The sequence below is a fragment of the Eurypyga helias genome, unplaced genomic scaffold (genome assembly GCF_000690775.1).
Source record: "Eurypyga helias isolate BGI_N326 unplaced genomic scaffold, ASM69077v1 scaffold8668, whole genome shotgun sequence".
Classification (NCBI taxonomy): Eukaryota; Metazoa; Chordata; class Aves; order Eurypygiformes; family Eurypygidae; genus Eurypyga; species Eurypyga helias.
Genome location: NW_010268864.1, coordinates 5,989 through 19,628, shown reverse-complemented (window position 1 = coordinate 19,628; position 13,640 = coordinate 5,989). Strand labels below are relative to the sequence as shown.

The 13,640-nt window shown below is 41.8% G+C and overlaps 1 protein-coding gene across 1 annotated transcript in view; it reads left to right on the top strand.

Annotated features, from left to right (window-relative positions):
- LRRC1 (leucine rich repeat containing 1) overlaps positions 1 to 13,640 on the top strand; it is a gene marked incomplete at its 5' end in the record, with an annotated part of 43,200 nt that overhangs the window by 25,040 nt on the left and 4,520 nt on the right. The window contains 4 exons of the mRNA XM_010157891.1: positions 1,340 to 1,458; positions 2,525 to 2,608; positions 11,635 to 11,750; positions 12,845 to 13,017. Of these exons, the coding sequence (XP_010156193.1) occupies positions 1,340 to 1,458; positions 2,525 to 2,608; positions 11,635 to 11,750; positions 12,845 to 13,017 (492 nt within the window). The remainder of the gene's footprint in view (positions 1 to 1,339; positions 1,459 to 2,524; positions 2,609 to 11,634; positions 11,751 to 12,844; positions 13,018 to 13,640) is intronic.

Genomic DNA, 13,640 nt, shown 5'->3' with positions numbered 1-13,640 from the left:
CCATCTGGGACTCCCCGCGCTTCGATTTGTGGCCCTTGCTGCCTTGCCTGCTGCTGTGGAGAAGACTTTGGCTCTGTCATCTCTGTAACTGCCCTTCAGGTGTTTTTGGGCTGTTCCTCAATACCTCCTTGGCTGCCTCTTTGTGGGAGTCAACAAAGCCAGCTCTCTCAGCCTCAGCTCACATGTGCCCTGGTCATCTCGGTAGCTTTGTACTGCACCCCCATCAACATCTCGCTTGAACTGGGGAGTCGGGGGGAATACAGAACAGGACATGAAACTGAGCATGATTTTATGGGTGTGACCTTGCTGGTGCCAAGTAGATGGGATATAGTAACTTCTATTGATCTGTTGGCCATAATCCTCCTAATGTGGTCCAGCCAGTGTTTACTTAATTTCACTGCTAGTTCATATTCAGCCTGGTGCCCACCATAGCCCCTAGATCCTTTCCAGCAGGGCTTTTGTACACCCTGTCACTTCCCAGCCTGTACTGGTGCATGGATTTATTCTGCCCAGGTGTGGAACGCTGCACTTCTCCATGCACAACCTCAGGTTTCTGCTCAGGGTGCTATCTTCCTGTGTGTCAGCCATCTCTTTATTGATTTAGCATTGTCTGTGAATTTGATATGCCAGCTTCTTACAGCTGTTTTGGACCATGTGGGGATGGGCAGGGAGGTGTCAGCAGCTAGGAATGTCTCCTGAATTTGGGCTCTGCTTGGGTCAGCTCTGCTTTGCACCACAGAGCAGAACAAGGTGAGCCTTCTGAACTGACATAGTATTTTGTCCTTCCTGGGGAGACAAACTTTAGAGAAGTTTGATTTCCATTCTAAGAAATAAACTTGGGTTTTATCTCTGACTAATTGGGTTCTGTGTTAAGGCAAAGAGACCTTGATCCTGTTTGGGTTTGGGCTGTCACTTCAGTGCAGGTCTTTCTTGCTGTGGTTCAGTAGGCGTAGGCGATCTTCTGAATGCTTCTTTATTAATAAACACTGTATAATTGAGGAATAAAATAGGTAATTTTCTCCTGGATATAAGCCTTTGGGTAGACACATCCTTGGCATTTATCTGGGGTACAATTGCAACTGCAATACAATTTAATATGCTTAAATATTGCATATGAACGTTTCTATTGAATGGGAATTCAGTGATGTTATAAACTTGCAAAAATAGTGCAAGCGCCAAGCATAGCAGTTCTTGAGTTCTTTTTCAAATCTAGAAAAAACCCACAAAACCACATTGTGCTAGAGGATTTCTAAAGGTTTTGCGGCAGTAAAATTTTCTGTAATTAAAGCAGGTGTCAGAGGATAATAAGCTAAACAAAGGTGTTGTTCTTTCTGTCCAGGAAAATTGAGGAGGCTCTCCATTCTGAAGGTGGATCAGAACAAACTTATTCAGCTAACAGATTCAATTGGAGACTGCGAAAGCCTTACTGAACTCGTTCTAACAGAAAACCAGTTGCAGGTAAGCATGGTCACGGCTTCTCAAATGGCTGACGGTAAGTGATGAATCACTTAGCTCATGAGGTTACTCACCCTTGCTACTGCTAAGCAGCAAGTTTCCTTTAAATGCATCTTATTCCTTACCTGTTAAATGAATGCTGGAGATCAAGTTGTGTGTAGTAACAATCCACCCTTCCAAAGGCTTAACCAATTACATATTCACTCTTGAATCTTTCATGACCAGTAAGGGAATTGGAGCACATGGAGTGTAGGTATTGCTTACTTTGTCATGGTTTTAATGTGGAGTTTGTGCCATGTTGCATTATTGCCAAGTTTTGCTGTGCATTATCTGGATCAGACTTGCTGAAACTGAATAGAAGCCCCACATGCAGCAGAGGTGCTGTTGTACTGTTCATTGCTCTGCTGATCTACTCCAGCCGGGTGTTAAACTTGGTATGTGGTCAGTTAAAATAAAATCTTGGACATCCTTCCATTAGGTGTTTCCTTCCATTATTTTGAAACTGCCTTCATGTGTCACAGACACTTGGAAAGCAGAAGTGTTTATAAAAATTATAAGGTTTGAACATTTCTTAAGTTAGGTTGGTGCTTGGTTGAGTTAGGAGCTTAAGCCTGTTGGAAAGCTGCTTCTCCAGAGGTCAGTTCACAGCACCTAACTTAGAAGCTTGCCTCTCAATTAGCTATTTAGGGAGCCTAAAGTTGGATATTGTGGACATTCTGCACGCAAGATTCAGCACACAGCTCTTGTGCATCTATCCTCTTAGTGCAGATGTAACTCATGAGTGAATTTGTATTAGAAACTGACAATCCTGAACATTTCTTCTGCAAGATAAGACCTTGATTCTCCTTTGGAAGGCCTGGTAGTAACAAGGGTTAACTACCCTCCAATTTTGAAAATGGATCTGTATTAATTCTATTAAATAAAATATGTTAAATTAAATAATCTATTAAATCTATAAATAAGTCTATTAAATCTATAAAAATTAATTAATTTTAAATTGAGATAAGTTTTGTTCTGACTCTGAATTTAAAAATTCTGTTTGCCTATTACTTTGTTTTCGTTGGCACAGTCATTGCCCAAGAGCATCGGAAAACTGAAGAAGCTGAACAATTTGAATGCTGATAGAAACAAATTAACATCTTTACCCAAAGAGGTAAGTTTTATGCAATTAACTCTCACAGATGTGACTATACAAACAGAAAACTCTTGATTTCGAATGCCTATAAGAAGTAGCGGGCAGCTTTGATCCACTGGGTATTCTTCCCAAACCAGTCACAACCAGTAACGTCAGTTAGATCTGAACCGCATAAATCTGAACAGCAGCTGTGGTGATCTGGTGGCTTGGAAGTGCAGAATGTCTTTGTAGTTGAACAAGAAGGCTCGGATCTAATTAGGTTGTAACTAGTAATTCCCAGTGTGGGTGTCAGGTCCAGCACGATTTGAAGACTGGGAGTTCTGTTAGGGTGAATGCATTTAAACATCAGTGTGCAAAGGGAAGGTTTCATATTCTGTGAATGATTCAGAGACTGTTTTAACAGTCTTCCTGGCTTTAGAAATCCCGGGACTACTTTTGCCTTTAGATATGAGGACCTGACGTGACCGAGATCACCAATACCTCAAATCTTACAGCTGTGATCACTAGGACTTCTTGTGTATCGTAACAGTATGTGGGATGAAATGAGGCTAGAATTTCTGTTGTGAAACTAAGTACAGTGAAGGCCTTACGAGTTCAGTTCAGCAGTAAATTCTGGAAAGAGGTGAGTGGAAGCAGCAGTCCGTGATTGGAGCACAGGACTGTGAGTTGTTTCTTTCTGCACTGCTGTTTCTTTGTAATTTTTGTCCAAGTAGTTCTCCCCCTTAATCATCCCGTCTGTTTCTAACGTGACTCAGAGGTTTTGTTTTCTAACATGACTCAGCTTTTGTTCACCACTCTCAGTCGTTTCAGGAGCCCGTGGCAGCTGATGGGTAGAAACTGAGAGGAGTATCAGCTTTGGCTAGTGAGTGCACATTTTTTTGCTCAGGCCCGCTGACTTATGGAGCTTGGACAGCTTGAGGAGGAGGTGTGGAGAGGAAGCAAAGTGGCTGGGAACGGGGTCATGGGGGAGAGATGATGGTCTGAAGAGGGGGGATAGAGCAGGGGCAGAGGATGCTGCTGTGTGGCACTGGCAGCAGCAATTCCAGTGGCTCACGTCTGAGCTGCCACAGGTCGGTCACCTGATTGTGGCTCCACGATAGCCCATAATTGCACCTTTACAGATTGGCTTGTGACTGTAGGTTCGATGTGGGAGGGAAGAGAAGATGTAAGTATGCGACTCCTCTAGCAGGACAGTGTCTCCTCTGCAGAGGTGCTGCTGCTTATGAACATAAAATTGCAGAGGATGTACCCAGTTTGGTTGCATAAATGCTAGCAAGAGGCAGGACCTTGGGAAAACCGTGTTTCTGGGCTGGCATGTAATGACAATTCCGATCTTGTGCTCATTCAGCAGAAAACTTTCCATGTCTTTACAAATAATATACTACATTTTGCAGGTGTCCTAAACTATCTGTACCTGAAACCCATAGAGTTTTGTGTCTAGTTTGCCTTTAAGCAGAATTGATCTGAGTTTGTTACAGCTTGTAAGGTTTTACTGATAAAGTTTATTTCCAGATTGGCCATTAGTAGCTTATGGAGTGTATAAGCATTTTTCTTAGTTAATGAAGTATTGGAGATGGTGCATGAGGGTGAGCAGCATGTCTGGGAAGGAGCAGGGACAGGAGCAGGTGAGAAGAGGAGGCTCAGGTTCAGAAGCAGGTAAAGCAGGGTGGGTATGGAGTATGTTTGTTTGGGGGGAACAACAGGGAGAAGGGCTTGGCGCAGAACAATAAAGGAGTGGATGCCGGGCAAGAAACTGGAGGCTTGGGACCAGAAATGGATTTTGGAGGTGGAAAGTGTTGCTCAGCTGGTGAAGGAGTTGGGGATATGGAAGGGTGAAGTGAAGAACACGAACGTGCGTGGAGAACATTAGTGCACCTGAGAGAGAGTGAAGACACCTGCACAAGGGGTGGGTTAAAGTCAGGGATGAGTCTGTGCTGGGAGAAGGCAGGTGGTGAGGAAGTGGAAGGTGGTATGTATCTCAGATGAGGTGAGCTGGGGAGTCGTAGATGGTTCAGGAAATACAGATGGGAGAGAGTGGTTCCCAAGGAGCTTGGCAAAGAAACAGAGGAAGTGGAGCTCCTTGGCATCCACTTCTTTGAAACAGGCTTTTTTCTTTCCTGCAAAGGTTTGTCCCCACACCTATGTGTGTATCTTTCTCATTAGAGCAAACACTTTGAAATTACATTTAGCGTGAGATTTCCAGAGTGTTTCATTAAAGTATGTTTTGCTCTGTGGATTTTTAAAATTCTTTTTTTATCTTTAAAGGAAGTCAGTCTCTCTCCAACTGAAGGGTCATATCCACCCTCTAGACTGGTGGATTTGAGTTCCAGGCTGGTAATGGCCACAAATAGAAAGCATAACCAACTGATGCAGTGGTTTGTCTCAAAAATACTGTTAATGTGCAAGTACTGCAGAACCTACCATCTAGCTAACAAGACTTTGCAGTTTCAGTTCCTTGTGCTTAGGCTGTGCAGTAAAACAGTTTTCCTTCAAAGTTTTTAGATTGTCTTTAGATTGTAGATGCTAGTTTTGAAAGCAGTAAGAAAGCTGCTCCCTGCTCATGTTTCGTCTGTTCCCGGAGCTGCAGGTTTTTTTGTGTAGCATTTTTCGTAACCAGTGGCTTTTTTCTTTAAACCAGACACAAACATTTCTGTAATACAAGTCCTCTGGTTAGAATTCAGAAGAATTCAGTGAAGAGTCACATTTCACAGCTCTCAAAGCAAAATCTTCTGCGTAAGGAGTGTGCAGGTATAACAAGTACTGTTTGCTGTTACGCCAAGCATCCACAGGAGCAGCTTCAGGGGTGCTGATAATGGCAAAGATCCCGATTCTGAGTTTCTGTTTGGATGTTAAAGAGAAACAATGTGGTGTCTTTGTGAAATACTCAATTTCCATTTTCCCTCTCATCATTACCGACTTGGAAAATAACAATGCATTTGGTATTGTATTCATTTAAGGAAGACTGAAAAAAATGTGTCACCCTTTTTGGTCTGTTGGATGATTCTGCTTGGCAGTAGAAAAGCTTACCACTTTTTCCATTTGTTTTCATCTCTGACTGATCAATATTTAAAACCAGACATGAGCTTCTGACAGCAGTCATTTTCAACACTCCTGTCTGCTGCGTGTTCCTTAAGACATCTCCTGAGGTAGTATGGTGAAGACTGGGGTCTCAGACCTTTGCATGTCAATCAGTATCAGCACCTGCACGCTGATTTCCCCCTTCACAGGAGCAGTGTCAGATGCAGGAGTATGCACTGCGGATACACTGGCTCAGTGTCTTCCCTACTTTTCCTTTCTCTCTTTTCCTTCCTACTTTCTCTCATTCTTCCTCTGCCTTGCAGAGAGTGTGAGAGCAGCTGTGTATTTGTGGTCTTCATCCTTACAAGAAATGGGTGTGGGTCAGGCCTTTACAGGTTTCTGTTGGAGAGGGACGAAGTGTATAGGAAAAATGGAACTCTACTAGGGAGAAGAGTACGTGCAACCAATATTGTATCTACCTGGTGGTGTCTCAGTCCTCCCCCACAAGAATTATTTCTGTAGCAAAGAGAGCTTTTATAGATAGGGTGGCAGAAAGGATGTGCCTGCTCTAATATAACCTGGTAAACTAATCTGAGTTCTAGCTTTTTTTATCGTGGTGGGTAGGTTTGGGTTGGTATTTTGTTTGTTTTTGGGGGGGGGTAGGTGCTTTGGGGTTGTTTTGTTTGTTTTTTTAGCAGTTTAGTAGGATTGAGTTTTGGGTCAACCGGGCAAACGTTTCAATGCACACTTGTAAAACCAGTCTCTACGTTTTTTGTGTAAGATTTCTTGATTTAGGATTATTTGAGGAGTTTATAATGCAAATACCCCTTCAAACTTTCCTGGTTCAAAGGTTCTGTACCTGGTGCTGATATATAAGGTAAAACATGGAACAGCTGAATGTATGGCCAAGCCTTGAGTCACTGACAGATTTCATCTTCAGTATCTCATCTTGCAGCTCGATCCCTCTCTCACTCGACCGAGTGGTGAAACAGACTTCGGCAAGAACTGAGGATGTCTAAACCTGTTCATAGTTACAAATGTTTTTCCCCTTAAACTTGAAAGACCTGCCTGGTGACTCTTTGGTATTGAAATCCCACCCTGGCACTGGAACGCTGGTGAAACTGGTGTGTTGATTTTGGCACTTGCATAAATAACCTCCTTGGAATGTTTTCCAGTTCATGTGCTTTTGTTAATGAGTCTCTACAACCTGCAGAGATCTGGTAATGTGTCCTTCCTGGCCCTGAAGTGTATTGTGAGAATTATTACTACAGTAGGTAAAACTGCAGGGTTTTGGTTGTTTTGTTTTTGTTTTGTTTTCAATAACTGTGCTTTTTACATATTTTTTTTTTTTAAACAAGTTTGGGTCACTTTGTTTCTGGTTTTAACTTCCTAAGTTCTGTCCCTTCCCTCATTTGTGTAAAAGTATGTGTTTATGTGTCTCAAAGGGAAAAAAGGCACTAAGGAAAAATGCAGGAAAACTTGTCTTGAGTCAGAGGGCAGAGAAGCTTTCTTGCTGTCCTCCTCCCATACTTTTCACCAGTGGTGCAGGGGGTGTTGAAGTGAGTTTGTCAAAGATTTTCCTAGCCAATTTGAAGTTAATAACTAAATAATAGCTAGTAATGGTGAACTGGAAAGTGTCTTCCACCTCTTAATGTATTCTGTGCTTGCAGTTTAAGAATTAATCTGTTTTATCTGGGGCCAGGGAAAATTCTGACATTATTTACTTCGAATCCAAACAATTTTGGTTATGACACCCTGGAAAAGATTTTACTACGCACTCAGAACTGTATTTAAATTCCCAATATATTTATCGGAGTTGTATAAACCTAGTGAGAGTTCTTGATGCTGACAGCTGTATTGAGAGTTGAGTAAGAGAGATGTGTCACTGGACTTTAACTATTCACATGCTAAAGAATAATTATTGTGTTTGTCGTAAGGTTGGGATTTTTTTGCATTGCTTATACCTGTGTGAAAAGTGCTAACTGGTCAAGGACAGCAGAATTGATTCGTAGCTTGTGAGCACTTACCAGAAGCTGAGATGAAAGATCTTATTCAACATAATGTAACCTGAAGGTCTTTTAAATTTTCCGCCTTTAGTTTGTATTTTGGCTTTAGAGCACCAACAATGTGAGGATGTGCCAGTGCTAGCAGTGAAAGTTGGTGTGTGGTGATAAATGACTGTAATCAACAGCTGGGCTCGAGAGAGGGAGCAGGTGGGAGTTTTTGGGAGGACTCTAATTGGGAAGGGCAGGGTGAATCTGCACACTCCTCGTGGGTTTACCTCCAGAAAGCTGCAACGGTGTCATCAGCAAGAAAAATCAAATAGCAACCACCAGGTTATTGTAAGAGAAGTGCAGTAAAAGTTGAGTGATCAAAAATACACAACTGAGGCAGGTGTCAGAACAACAGCCTGTCTGCTGTCATCAGAAACATCAGCAGAGATGTTGTAAGACTAGCAGTTCTGGGGGAGTGTTTAAGAGGGACCGGCAGTGGGTATGTGGATGTCAGAGAAGGAGGAGGCTGAAGTGGTGAACACTGGTCATGATCAGAACAGACAAGGGAGTTTTAGCAGGCAAGCTGGCATCCTCCCTACGTGTGCTTCTCCAGAACAAGGTGGCTGTTAGAAAGATGTGCCTCAGACTGAGACAGAAGAAAATAGCAAAAAAAATCCTCCACAGGGGTAGAGTTCTGTGTGGAACCCAGAAGGGTCCTAGCGACGCTCATCATCTGGAGCAAGTCCGCCTGAATGCAAATAAGCAGTTTTGTTCAGACTTCACAATAATGTAAAATTAGTGATCTCAAAATTAGCGCTTCATAGTAAGGGTCATTTTCTGCCTGATTGATGTCTGGGGTGTGTGTTTGTGGTTTTGTTTTAGTTTCTTATCTAGGCTGAGTGTTCTTTGGAGGCACTGTGGTGAGACAAGCGAATAACCTTAAATTACAGTTGCTAGAATGAAATAAATCTTAGACACGTACGCTTCATTTGAGACCCTTTTCCTGATGTCTGGATCACTACAGACGAACGTGAGGGCTTCTTAAAGCCTCCAGCCTCTGGAACAGTTACTGGTGTGCCTAGGACTACAGCACGTGCTTGTCCCCATTAACTGGAGTCTGTGCTCGACATGAGCTGTGTGCTAGCTGTTAAATGGGCTTGTGGTCTCAACGGTGTGCTTGGTGCCGATGTGGGGGTTTGGCAAAGTCTGTTGTGAGCATGTGATCAAACCCTTGGAAAGCATGGCTCTTTGTCAGTTAACGACTCTCAGCCAAAGCAGTGACGTTCTGATACCGTGTTACTTCACAGTGCTCACCGCGGTGTTTTCCTTTCAGCATGCCGTTGCGTGTGTGCACTGTGCCTCAGTGGTACCACTTCGTGTTTAGGTTTTCAAATGTTGGACCTGATGTCTTTCTGTACTGCTGAGTGGGTGCTGGGTTTTTTTTTATAATGACAAAGATTTTTTTTTTTTAACTGTCAGCTTATCTTTTTTCTCTGTGATATCTCACCCGATGCTGCTTGTTAGATGCTGCCTGCATTCTCTAAGAAGTTTCATTAAAAAATGTAGTATCTGTCTGTTATCTCCCTCCCACTACCCTACCAAAAAAAAAAAAAAGGTCTTCACTACCTCTGAATGAAACGAAAACTTTCAATTGCCTGTTGATTGATAGGGCAAAGTTAAAATAACGTAGGTGTTCTAACCCTTTTTGGCAGTAGAAGAATGTGTGTTCTGTCTCCATTTGTTGGCATGCTCTTGTCCAGTGTGGGTAAAGAAAAATAAATTGAACATCTCTTGTATTTTCTTAATTGTTAGCCGCTTGGAAAATAATGGGTCAGGTAAATTGATAACCCTGTAAGTATTACTCAGTCCACGGTTCTACTATTACCTTTCATTAAACAGCTTTAAATGCATGATGACTCAGGCTGGCCAGTTCCACTGCTGCATTTTCCCATTGTCAAAAGTATAGAAGTTTGGGTTTCATCAGGGCTGCATGGCTTTCCTTTGTTTGTTTGGCTAAACTGTTTGAATCTCCATGCTCCAAGACAGAGTAATGCAAACTTCATTCATGGAAAAGCGAACAGTTAGGGCGTCACTTGCCAGCTCATCAGCATTCACTAAGTGTATCTCTTGCTTTTCACAGCTCCTCATTTTAGATACACCAATTAGACACTTAGTGTGTGTGTATATATATTTTTTTTTCTATGTGCCACTGTATTCTGCGAATGTGCCAAGGCACAACATTTAAGAATCTGTACATGCTGTAAAGTGAATAGCAGAATTATTGCACTAAGAAATGTCTGCTCACGATTTGAGCAACTGGTTTTGAAGGGATTTGATTCACGAGCTGAGATGGCTAACAAGGTTGCCGCTCCTAGGGTACACCCGGGGCTGGGAAAACTGATACTCTTCTGAAGTAGCTGCATCTTAGAGTGCAGTGATTTAAGGGAAACCATCCCGGATTTTGTTTTGTCAAGAGAATTGTGCTGTAACTTTGAGCTGTAAATAGCTTGTGAATCAGAAGCCTTGAGCAGCTGATCGCTGCTGTCTTCCATTAGAATGCATTTATGCTACAAAGGAAGGTGAGTGGGGTATAAACGCACCATTTGTTTGTTTTGTTTTCTAAGTCACAGTTGCATCCTTTTAAAAAATGGCTTTTTCCTTGGTAAGTAGTGGAGGTTAAATCGACATGGTTTTTCACTTTGCCAGGTGGGAAAGCGCTTGTGGCATTCGTCTGTAATCTCAAATTTGGGTTTAGACCGAACTGTGGGTTTTGCAACAACAGATCTGACAGTTAACTGGAACACATGGGTAATTTCAGCTCAGATGTGGGGTCTCCTGACCAAGGTGTAGTGACATGTTGGCTGTATTGTGACAGAAGAATCTTCTTTATATGTGTGTGACTATGGAAGTCCTCTAATTTTTGAACTAAGATCTTTCAGTAGGTTTGCTGTGTATAGTTCAGTTCCAAGTCTGCTTAACTTGAAAGCTTCAAAAGGCATTGGGATATTTTGCCTCTAATACTTTAAGTAAGAGAGGAAACTTCCCCCCCCCCTCCCCCCCCTTCTCATGGTGAGTTTTGGAACTGGTAAACAAACAGCAGTGCTTTTTGAAGCTCCATATGATAAGCAAACAAAGGTAAGTTTCCTTGGTGAATAGCAACAAAGTTACTTGAAGCAGCTTTCAAGTTGCTAAAAGTAATAATCCCCGTGTTTATAGGAGTAGCAGTTGCCATCTGGAACAAAAAGGTGGAATGTGTTGGGTGTTTTAATCAAATGCAGAGGGTTTATTTTTCTGAAAACATGTACGTTTGATCCATATTACAGATATTTTAAGGGTAAAACTGAAAAAGCCCATCTTTTGCACCTGTAAATTAGCTGGGGAATGCAGATGCTTATGTTCCGATAACTTGGTAAAGACAGAGGATATTAGATTAAATTAGCCAATTCACATGGGAATCATCTTGAAATTCAATGCTCCTAAAAACAGGGCATCAAAGATGTTACTGACAAAGTCATCTGCTTTTTATGAACTCTTCATTGCTCTTTGTGGAAACAGTAAACGCTGGAAGTTGATTGGTGTACTTAGCATTTTGCCATGCCTTGTATCTGAAGTTACCATGAGGAAAGAAAGAATTAGTGTGTAAGACATAGAGCTAGAAAAAGTTGAAAGTTAAAGCCAGTATTTTTTGTGAGGGCTGTCTACGAAGTGGCACCTGCGTGGATCTCTTCCTGGCGTGGAAGGTTCTAAAAGGTGGGTAGAACCTGACCTATTTGTAAAGATGTACATTATTCGCAGATACAGATGTTCAAGAAACTGCTCCAACAGACTCATTTCAGGTCAGGCTTCTTTTCAGCTGACACTTGTTTGCAGTCTGTACCTCTGGGTGAAGTGCCTGGCAGGCATTGTAACTTGAATGCGCTGTGACATCTTATGTGACCCGTACTGCATGCCTTTGTTTATACTGTTGTGCTGCACCAAAACCAGACCGGTGTGTTTTGTTTTTTTTTTTTCTTCTTCTCTTCTCTAATATAGATCGGGGGGTGCTGCAGTCTTAACGTCTTTTCTGTACGTGACAACAGATTATCTCGAATTCCTTCTGAAATTGCACAAGCCGCTGAACTTCATGTCTTGGATGTTGCTGGAAACAGGTAGGAGATTTTTGTGTTGCCGCCTTCTTTTGCTACTTTTACTTAATTCTTTCTAATGTCAAAAAGTCTGAGAATGAAGCAACAGAAAACCAATTATGACTTGTGTGTTGGCATGACTGTTGAAGGTGTCAACGTAGTCTTCCCCTTTGGCCCAAAGTAGCATAAATTGAGTGTTGTCTCAAAGTCCTTTTTCTGGATTGCTTTGGTCCTGTGGAAAAGATAGGATTTTAAACAAAACCTCTGGATTTGTATATTTCTGATTTAAAACTGAGAATCTAGGTAATTTGGTAGAGCTTCAGCTGAAACCACCAGCCTTAATGTCAAGTAACACTATATTGAGTGCCTTGTCTTAGAGATGCAGTGCAAGTAACACATAATGCCAGTTTGACCTTGTGGCTTCTCATGAATCTTAGTTTATAGGCTTCCGACCCCAAAATGCAAAAAGGAGTGGATTGAAGCATAAACCAGCAAATTATTGCAGTTGTTTAGTAGGAAGTTGGGGGGGGAAGAGGAAAATCAAATGGCATCTCATCTATGCAATATAATTATCTCATAGGCACTTAGGTATTTCTGCTCTGGCAGTTGTTTATATATAAGGCTCCAGAGCAGAAGCAGCTGCCTGCCTTCCAGGGCATTTTGCTGCAGTAGAAAAAGCTCAGCATTGTTTTATCTGTTACTCACAGCTACAGAGAATTGTTGGGGGGGGAAGAGGAAAATCAAATGGCATCTCATCTATGCAATATAATTATCTCATAGGCACTTAGGTATTTCTGCTCTGGCAGTTGTTTATATATAAGGCTCCAGAGCAGAAGCAGCTGCCTGCCTTCCAGGGCATTTTGCTGCAGTAGAAAAAGCTCAGCATTGTTTTATCTGTTACTCACAGCTACAGAGAATTGTTGTGTGAAGTTAAGCTGCAGATTTTTTACGAGTAGAGTAGTTGGAGTTGATGACTACAGCAGTGGTTTCTATTAGAGGCATTAATCTCAATCCTGTTTATTCAAACTCAGGGATATATACCAAGAGTCAACTTCATGACCATCTATTGAACCTCCTAGAGATTACCCTGACTTTTTTACTTTTCTTTTTTGAACTAGGCTTACGTATCTTCCCCTCTCACTGACTACCTTAAAGCTGAAGGCTTTGTGGTTGTCTGATAACCAGTCCCAACCTTTGCTGACGTTTCAGACTGACACAGACCCTGAAACAGGAGAAAAGATTTTAACATGTGTATTACTTCCTCAAATGCCTTCTGAGCCTGGTTGCCAAGGTAAACACCTAGAGTCAGTTTTTCATTATGTATAGAAGTACTTCCTCTTTGTTTATTGTGCTGTCTATTCCATAAAGGTTTGTAAAATAGGCATAAGCTCTAATGAGCAAAGTAGCAAAGTTCTGGTTGAATTGTCACTTTTAAGCTTTTCTTTTTTGTAATTATACTGGTTTTCAGAAGACTTGAAAAACATGGATGAGAGTGTTACTGAAAATACAATGACGCCAACTCGAATAGATAAAATACAGGCCTGAAAGAAGACTACTTAACCATATAATTATTCTGAGGCTTGCCAGTGGGACAAGTAGTGGTGTCCATATTTGTGTACATTGCTTATACATCTTAAATACATATGCAGTAAAAATTGGTGGCTTTCCAACTACAATCTCTTTACCAGAAAAAGAAGTTCATAGCAGTAGACCTTTTACTTTTTAGCAAACTAATTTTCTTTCAAGCAAGGATGCTTGTTCAGCCTGGAGAAGAGAAGGCTCCGGGGAGACCTTATTGCAGCCTTCCAGTACCTGAAGGGGCTACAAGGAAGCTGGGAGGAGACTTTTTACAAGGGCCTGTAGTGACAGGACAAGGGGTAATGGGTTTAAATTGAAATGGGGAGGGTTAGATTG